Genomic DNA, 9,339 nt, shown 5'->3' with positions numbered 1-9,339 from the left:
CATCCAACGTTCATTATTCACTGACAGTGTAAAACTTCTTTACACTGTCAGTGCATTCCAATTAAACTCTTCTGTCCAAATAAAAAAGTTTAAATATTTTTTTAGTTAAAGTATTTGAATTAATTAAAATTCTAAATTGCATATAAATTTTGAAGTATTTTATCCAAGGAAGTGATTTTGTTTTAACAACCGTAAATCCTTACAATCCATCTGTTTCACCTTATTATAAAAAAGAGAGGAAAAAAATAATAAAATGAAAGTAGTATACAAAAACGACGTCACACGGGCGAATGTAGGCACGCGCGACAGGCATTGTACTTTTGAGACAGCATCGTTTCGCAGCACCGTAAGAAGAAAGGGTTATTCGTTAAGCCATTTTCCTGCAATCGAGATAGAAAATGGGGTACGTGCTGAGGGTGAGATTAGCGTCGTTCTTTACCGGCGCTGCAACGGCGTCGTTTGCAGGTCTCTACATCCTCCATAGGGATTACAAACTTGCGCATCAATCCCTTACTCAACAGGTTTACACAAAATCTCTCATCTATTTTCCTTCGTTTTTTTCTAACATTCTGCCACAATATTTATCTTAATCACGTTGATTAGGATATCTAATGGTGATTAGATTAAGATTTAGCTTCATGATTTTTTGGTTAGAGAGAGGAATATAACTGATCCGGCGATGATAATCATTTCTGAGTTGAATAATTGGTGTGGCTGTGCCTTCTGTTTGGCCTCATAAATTTGCTGTTAAGACTTCTTATGTTATGACAATAGTTATAACATTTATTAATCATTTCAAATTTAATTGAAGGGGACAATTTACTTGGTTTATCTAGGGTTAGGAGCTATAGTGTTATCAAATAGCAGCGCTATAGCATAATGGGTTTTGATGTATCCGCTATGAAACCGAGACACAGTCCTAATTTTGATCTATGTTGTTATTGTTAATACTTAATAGTGCATTATAGTGGAACAATGCAGCAGCAGTAGGATTTAACATGGCGTTTTTTGCTCGCAAGCCTCTATCAGCAATAGTGGGTGTAGCAGCCGCAGTTGCAGCCCCAAATCGCAATCGCTTTTAGGTTTTGGGGGGGAGTCGAAATCATAATTTTTTCAAAAAGTTGTGTTTTAAAAATGATTTTCATGAAAAGCTATTTGAAATAGCTTCAAAATTAAGTGATTTTTTTGAAATTTTGATATCCAAAAGAAGTTTCACTATAATAACATTTTAAGAATAACTATTCTAACCAAATTTTCATTTGAAGCTTTTATGAAAAGTTTCTTTCTAATTTTTTTTTTTACACAATTATGTTACACTATAAAAATCATTTTTATTAAAAGCCAAAACAAACGGGCCCATAATAACACGGAAGAGTCTACATGTGTGCCAAACATGACCTTATTTATAGAGTAGAATAAACTGAAGAATTAGTGAGCATTACTCTTATGTTCACCATAATGCATAAACCTTTCAATATATAAGCTAAGCTATTTTATGCCTCAATTCCTTTTTAAATTTATATGCAGCATGCTTTTTTTGTATGTATAGTTGACCCGTTTCAACCACTATGCGGCTTTTGCTATTTCCCCCAGTCCGTTAGTAGTAACACTCACAGACCCTCCTACCAAGAAGCCCTTGTTTTTTAGGATGAGTATATTGTTAATGAGCAGATTGAGTTTGGATAATTGAGGGGCAATTGTGATATGATATTGGCATTTACTCATATTATGTTGAATAAGCTGTGAAACACTGACATCGACCCTAACATGTCGACACCTATAGTAACTTAAAAAATGAATAAATTGAATGTAATCACATGTGTCGGTGTCGGACACCGGACACTCCTATATTTAGAGGTGTCTGGTCGGTGCTATAGAGAGAATAAGTGTCACATTCAAATTATTTGAAGGTCATTCCCTGGTGCAGTAACCTAGGTTTACTTGCTAGGTCACTCATCTCTTTCATACTTGATACAATCAACACATACTTGTTTCATATATCTTTATTTACTTTTAAGCTTGCCTTTAATTTGAGCAAAATCTTTAAGATTGTTCTTTATGCTACCTTCTTTACTGTATATATCTTGCTCCTGAAATTGTCTTGTTTCTCCCTTTCCAATTTCAACTAGTGCATGGTCTCATAAATTTCCATTTCCTTCTCTTTAAGACTTGTTTTGCAAATTGGAATATCACCTTCTGTTATCTATCGTATTTATTTTATTCCTTTAATTTTACCCTGCAATTTTCTGTTTTATCTTCTTGAATATATCATATATGACAAGTGGTCTTATTTTGTTGATTTTGGATTGTTTGGTATATGAACATAACAGACAGTTTTCATGTGAGGTGTTTATTTGGGACTTAAAGCCGGGGATGAATGAATCTAGTTAAACAATCTGTGTATCCTATTGTTATAATAGACTTAGGGATTGAGTGTTTCAGTTGTTGCTAGCAATATACATTTGAAGGCATGTGTTGAAAAATAGCTTGAAGCCTTGAACGAGGGATAAATTGGGAGCTTATAATATAACAAGCCTTGAACCATGGTTTAAACTGTGAATGTGTTTTCCATCAAGTAAAGAAAACAATATTGTTGTTTTTTTTCCTAATTGTACATCATACTACATATGATTTTATTTGCATACAGTTTGTTAGGATTACTCTATTAAATTATTAATCCAAATTACTTAGAAGTTTACACATTGAATTGAACCATATTGTTCACTTCATTCTTTTTTGGCAATGGTACATTATTAACTCTTTTGTAATAATCTTTCTTCTTTCCTCTCTCTAATGTGGTATTCATGGTTCACAACTAGATGCTGGTTTTTAAATTCATTTTAGTCACATAACTATGGTGAAGGGTGGAAACAATTCCTTTCAAAAAAAGTGCATAATTCTCATCACACTCCGTGTCGTTGAGGCAGATGTGCCAAGCATTTGATTTGTAAACATGGAACAGAGGCCAGTGATATGAAATGTTGAAATTGTTTTATGGGGGACACAGTAGAAAGAAGATGTGCAGATTTGTTGTTTTACAAAAACAGACCGGTGGCTACGGGCTAGATTGTAAAAGGGGAAACCTTTGGAGGAGAATTCTTTTACCGATTCTCAATCATTCAATAAATTCATAAGTTACATTTGCTTCTATCACTAGTCTATTTCTCTTCCCTCAGTTCCTGACAAATTGGTCTGTTCTAGTGGATCTCTCGTGGGGAAGAAATGTAGAATTTGAGGTTATTCTGCAAAGAGGTGACCAATAAAGCAGGGATGACAACCTTGTTTATGTCTTTGTGGAAGTCTAGCATTTTCAAGTTTAAGAAGATGCTATATCGGTTGATAAAGGTGCGAGGACTTGATTAATGCAAAAAGGGCAGCGGGCGCCACCCCCTAAAATTGAAATATTATTGAGGGAATATGAGAAATCAAGCATACGTCGGATCAGTGGATGAAAAGTTACATGCATGATTGCGAAGCAAAAAGGTGGAGACACTGCAATCACCTGAGATGGCCTTGTTGCAGCAATATGAGGAAAATTCTGAAAGCTTCAATAGGAAGTGTAACAATTCTGTTCTCAGGCAAAGAGGATTGAATTTCCCAGTCCCGATGGCAGTACTCTGTTGGGATGAGTTGCTGGGACAAAAGAAAAACTCTTTCAGGAGTATTAGGCAAAGCCTTTGGAGAAAATGCTGAACAAAATTGGTACTGTGGCGGAATCAAAGCATAACTTACCCCACTTTGGATTATCTTCTGGCCGATTACAGTTTCTTGATAAAAATAAGTTTATGATTCTTCATTTACGGAAAAGTTCTTATAAGCTTTTGTTCACGCAATGGCAGCCATAGAGATCCAAGTTATATGGGGTGTAGCTACACCGCCACCGCCGCATCCACCTCCACCACCATAGCCACGTGCCTTTAGCCATTAGCCGGCGTATAGTGGCCAGCAGGTTGTCATTAGTAAAGCTGCCACGGGTACGTAAGACAGACACATCTTACTCGAATTTATGATTTATAGTTGGCTATCAGCATAGGAGGTAGGGGTTGTCAACTCAGTATTAGGGGTTGTCAACACAGCAGGTAGAGGTTGTGCTTGAGTATTAGGGGAGATGGCCGCCTTCAATAATGAGCGACCAGAATTCGCATCCTGCTAAGTGGATCTGATTCCCCACAGGCTTGCCCTAAATTGATATCACTATTTAGGTTCATGAGCAAGGAACTGGACATTAGAATCTGCCTACCATGGTTAATATTTTAACTGGCCAAGCTCAAGTCTATAGGCAAATGAACTCCAATTATGAAACAAGAGATGGTTTCTATATCTTCCTCAAGCAGATTATTGCATCGGCTGTCCACATGTCCAGCTTCAGCTCCCAATCACAGATTCCACTATCAAAGATCTCTTATTGAGAGGGCCCCCAAAGTTTTCCTAGGACTTATGTCAAGTTCCATTTTCAAGCTCATGTATTGTATTTCTGACTACTCAGGTGTGAAGGTTTTTTGCTGAGCAGAGAGCTGTTGGAACAACTTATCTAGTTTCTCCTAGTCCAATTCAAGGTCGGACCTCTTTGGGGCCAACCAAGAGCACATTTGGCCCTACCCAGAATTTAGACAGGAAAGAGATGGTAGGGAGTCAAACTAGTTTTCGAACGGATGAAGAAGTATACTATACTGACTGGTTTTGGAAAATTGGTGATATGAAACCTATCGCCTGACCACTTTCAAGTTTCAACCTTGAAGGCAATGTGTTAGAACTGGTAATTTTCTAAAATAAATTACTTGTATTATGCACAAAGAAGGTTGAGCTCCAGCCAACGGGGCAAGAACTAAACCAGTGTACAAAATATGAACAAACTATCTAAGGCATTTTAGAGGCCTTTTCTCCCCCACACAGTGACTTGCCCCCTAATACTTTTTTTAATAATCCCTAATACTAACCGACTTCTATTTATCATTTCCTTCTGTAACTAGCTTCCTCTCTTCTAACAGCTGTTGCTTCCTTACTAACAACTGTTACAATTATTAATTCCCCTGAAGTAACTTAGACTCCTTTCTAGCCAAAGACTTGCAACTGTAAGGGTGTAACTTTAAATACACCATATCTCTCGTTAAAATCCAACTCTTGTCAGCTTGCAGCTCTGTTCTCTCTGGCCTTCACTAATTTTTTTTTTTTTTTAACTCATCCGAAAGTTGATCCAGCTCTTCAAGCAGTAGGTTATTCTTCAGATTGAAGGGTATAATAAACGGAGTTCATATAAGTAGGAAAATTAGTCAGTGGGGGGATACTTGATTGAATAAATAGGGAGGAATAATAGAGAGGAAACATGGGTATTTGTCACTTTGGAAAAATATAGTGGTGATTCAGTTGTAAAAAGGGGGAACCTCGAAGGAGAGTTGTATTTCCTATTTTCGACCACCAAATAAATTGTATTTCCTATTTTCGGCCATCAAATGAAATTGTTCCTTTGCGTTTGTTTGTTTCTATCAATTCATACTAATATATACATTCCACTGCATGGCACAATGTTAAAACTTGCTCTGAGTAGCTGTGACTTATGCTGCCAGTTATTGAGTAGCTTTTCCGCATTTCACAGGAATTAGGCATACATCAACCTATCTAAACCATGAACTATTTCTTTATCCTTAAGTATTCTTGGCTATGCACTTCTCACATTTTAAGTATGAGAAGAAATGGTGGGGATTGTTTGACAACATGAATATTAAGTTTTACCAATCATATATTGGTTCAATAAGTTACTGAACTTTCTTTGCTTTTGCAGACGAATGGTCTCTACGAATCACTTAACAGTCGAATTTCTTCATTGGAAAAACTCAAACAAACTGAAACTTCGCAACAGGCGGAAGCTACAGAATAAGTATGCGGATTGAGGCATCTGTTGTAGTTAATTGTCGTGGTAGAAGTTTTATCGAATCTACTCCCTGCGACAAGTGACTTGTAAGGAGTAAAGTTTAATTTCTCGCATTTTAACTTTCTTACCATAAGTGTCCGGACCAGTTCTGTATTCTGATGTATGATTACCCTTTCACCAACAATAATGCTATATTTGAGAATTGAGAGATAGATTAAGTTATGACAGAGACTTATATTACTGTTTGCAATAAGCAAAATAAGTACGATTTTTATTGGGTGTGAATTTCTTGTCATTATTTGAGGCATATGATTCGTATTCATGATTTATTATCTTAAATAAGTAAGATAATGATTGGTAGTTTAGAGATGATGGAAGTTGGAAGAGTTTTTTTTAATTGCCTTAAGAATTGTATAAATTGATACCAAAATAATCAAAATACTACTGTAATTTTTAATTAATTGACCGAAAAACAAAAATTTAGAAACACATAAACTAGCCAAATCGCTCTTATTAAGAAGAGCATTTGGTAACATTAAAAGTAGGTTTTAATTTATCATTAGAAATCAAAAAACTCTTAAACGGAGACAATCAACATATGGACTTAATTTCAAATTTAAATTATAAAACCCCAACAATGTCTCATTCTTATATTCAATAACTTGTTGAGGCTCGAGCTTGATGAAATTGTTCCCTTCAAACACGACTGGCTTAAGCATAATTGTATTCTTGTGACTTATGACAAAGGGGCCATAACCACTAGGGGTGATTAAAACCAAACCGAAACCGCAAAAAACCGCATTTGATTCGGATTAGTTTGAGTCATTTTTTAACAAAACCGCACAGTTCGGTTTGCGGTTTGTATTTTGTAAACAGAACCAAACCGAATCAAACCGCATTATGTTACAACCTAAATTTTACTTAACTCACATCCAACCCAAACTTAAACCTATTATACATTAGTCTTATGATTACGAACAATTTTTTCAGTCCCGATCTTCTCAAATCTCTAATAACATTATTGCACATTCTTTGCCACATATATCTTCACTCCTCTTCTATAATCTCTACTCTTATATTCTTTCTTTTTCACTTTCTCATTTTTATGTAAATGTTCCGTATACCGATTTCGTTTTTATCGCACATCTTCTTCTCTAATCTCTCAACACTTTTTTTTCTTTTTCACCTTCACTAATCTTTCGTCTCTTTTATTTTTTGTTTCATTATAATAACTTTTATATTATTTTATGCTATTATTTTATGTTTAATATTTCACTTTTGTCTAATTTAATTTTTATATATTAAATGGAAAATTGTTGTCAAAATATGACGAGTTTTGTTATTATTTGATAGTGTACGAATGTCTAAATACAAAATTATGTTGTCATCTATATGTGTATGTATGGCTCAATAAAATATTTGTAAAAAACCGAACCAGCCGAACCGAACCAAACCGCATTAGTTTGGTTTGGTTTGGTTCAGATTTTTTTTAAAAGTCAACCGAATCAAACCAAACCGCACTATTTTTTCTCTTGCGGTTCGAATGATTTTTTTCGTCAAAACCGCCCAAATCGCACCGCGAGCACCCCTAATAACCACCACATCAAATTCATTACATTTATAAGAAGAAATCGCAGTGATCATTTGATGATACTCCATCTCGATATTTGAGTTTCTTGTTGTAACATTGAGCTTAAAATTTTAATATAAGGTGTTGTTGCTTGTGAGATTGAACCGTGTGATGGATTCATCAGTTATGTAAAAATGTTGAACTCAGGTGGTGAATGTTTATTCAACGGGTGACCAAATTTATATATTGGAACGAAAATAGCTATTTCAAATCGTTAATAAACATGCATTTAGGGAATTTAGGGGTGTTCATTGATTTCAGGAAATCCAATCTAAATTAGAATCCAAACCAAATCATGATGTTTGGGTAAGACATTTTTTAATTCGGACAAAAACTTAATCAAACTAATGAAACTTTATGTTAATTGGTTCGGGTAGCGAATTTCTAAAACTCTATCCGTAAGCCCATTTATCCGAACCAACCATATTAATTTATATAATTTATATAACCTTTATCTTAAAAACTATTATAAATTATTCAATTTCAACAAGATCAAAATGAAATGTTATTTGTGACATTCATAACTTACATGGAGAAGCATAATATTTTTTTATTTTATATTTTTATAGAAAGTTAGTTGATGTAATGTAGATATATTTTAAAAATATTTGTGCACATTTCTTTCTAATGTATCAAATCAATCCAACCCAAACCAACCCGTTATTTTTTGGTTTGGTTCAGTTTGGATTTTATCAACAAAATTAGTAAATTCAATTCAACCAATCCATTTATTTTTGATCGGTTTGAACATCAGATTCTCTCAAAATCAAATCAAACCTACCCGCAAATACCCGTTCATACATTTTATCGCAACATTCATTATAAATAAATTAAAATTTATATTATTTTCATTTAATTGATTTGGATCTAACTCATTAATAATAAAGAGCATACTATTTATTTATTATAAATAAATATTTTATTCTTAAACTTATTTGACAATATATCTGACAGTGCACTATCATTAAACTCATTTTTAAATATATTTGACAATATAATGATTATGAAATTAAGTTATATTAAACTCCGTTTCGTTGTTTACGCAACCTCTACCCTCTATTCCTCAAAATGACAGAAATCTCACCCTCCATTATATATATATATATATATATATATATATATATATATATATATATATATATATATATATATATATATATATATATATATATATATATATTCATTTTAGTATGACAAACTATTTACTTATTCTAATTGCTTATGATTCATTTTTGAGCTAATCTAATCAATTAGACAAATTCTTCAATCGATTAGATAAGTCAAAATTTTGCCTCTTGCAACTGTGATTGCTCCTAATTTATCTTCCATAACTTCAAGATGTTTTTGAAAATATTTTCTTAGGTAAAACATTTTAAAAAATAGTTTAGTATGTGCGCGTATGCTTTAGCCATGCGCTTTTAGGATAAAGTCCTTTTGTCTTACAATCATTCACTCATAACTAAAATAGGAGATTACCACATTACCTCAAGACTTTGTCAAATACTTCTCTTTTTGTAGACAAATATTTGAGTAGCTTGAGATGAGACTTATGTTACTTTTCATTGGATTGCCATCATCGGATAGTTAAGTCCATCAAATCCTAATGATAAAGTTGGCATCTTCATCATCAAAAGTTGATGTCCTTATTAAAAGCATATCACCTGCAAAACAAAGTACCACAGGGAGGGTCGAAGAGGCGGACCACCCCTTTCAAATACATGGATTACAAATTATTAACACTTATACTAAATGCAACCTACATGTGTTGAATTACGAAATATGAATGTGTTAACCTTGATAAAAACTACATGGATAAGAAAATGTTACAAAAGTGGATCAG

At 33.8% G+C, this 9,339-nt stretch overlaps 1 protein-coding gene across 1 annotated transcript; it reads left to right on the top strand.

Annotated features, from left to right (window-relative positions):
- Nucleotides 1-279: 279 nt before the first annotated feature.
- LOC131661256 (uncharacterized) lies at nt 280-6,176 on the top strand. The gene is made up of 2 exons (XM_058930720.1): nt 280-521; nt 5,780-6,176. The coding sequence occupies exons 1-2, from the start codon at nt 399-401 to the stop codon at nt 5,873-5,875; spliced, it is 219 nt and encodes a 72-aa protein (XP_058786703.1). The 5' UTR covers nt 280-398; the 3' UTR covers nt 5,876-6,176.
- Nucleotides 6,177-9,339: the final 3,163 nt, after the last annotated feature.

This window comes from Vicia villosa, linkage group LG3 (assembly GCF_029867415.1).
Source record: "Vicia villosa cultivar HV-30 ecotype Madison, WI linkage group LG3, Vvil1.0, whole genome shotgun sequence".
Classification (NCBI taxonomy): domain Eukaryota; kingdom Viridiplantae; phylum Streptophyta; class Magnoliopsida; order Fabales; family Fabaceae; genus Vicia; species Vicia villosa.
This window is presented reverse-complemented; position numbering and strand designations above follow the sequence as displayed.

Excerpts from the sequence above, each read along its gene's own strand:
- LOC131661256 (XM_058930720.1), top strand. The coding sequence starts at position 399 with ATGGGGTACGTGCTGAGGGTGAGATTAGCGTCGTTCTTTACCGGCGCT. Across the intron at positions 522-5,779 it reads ATCAATCCCTTACTCAACAG|ACGAATGGTCTCTACGAATC; the intron begins GTTTACACAAAA and ends TTGCTTTTGCAG.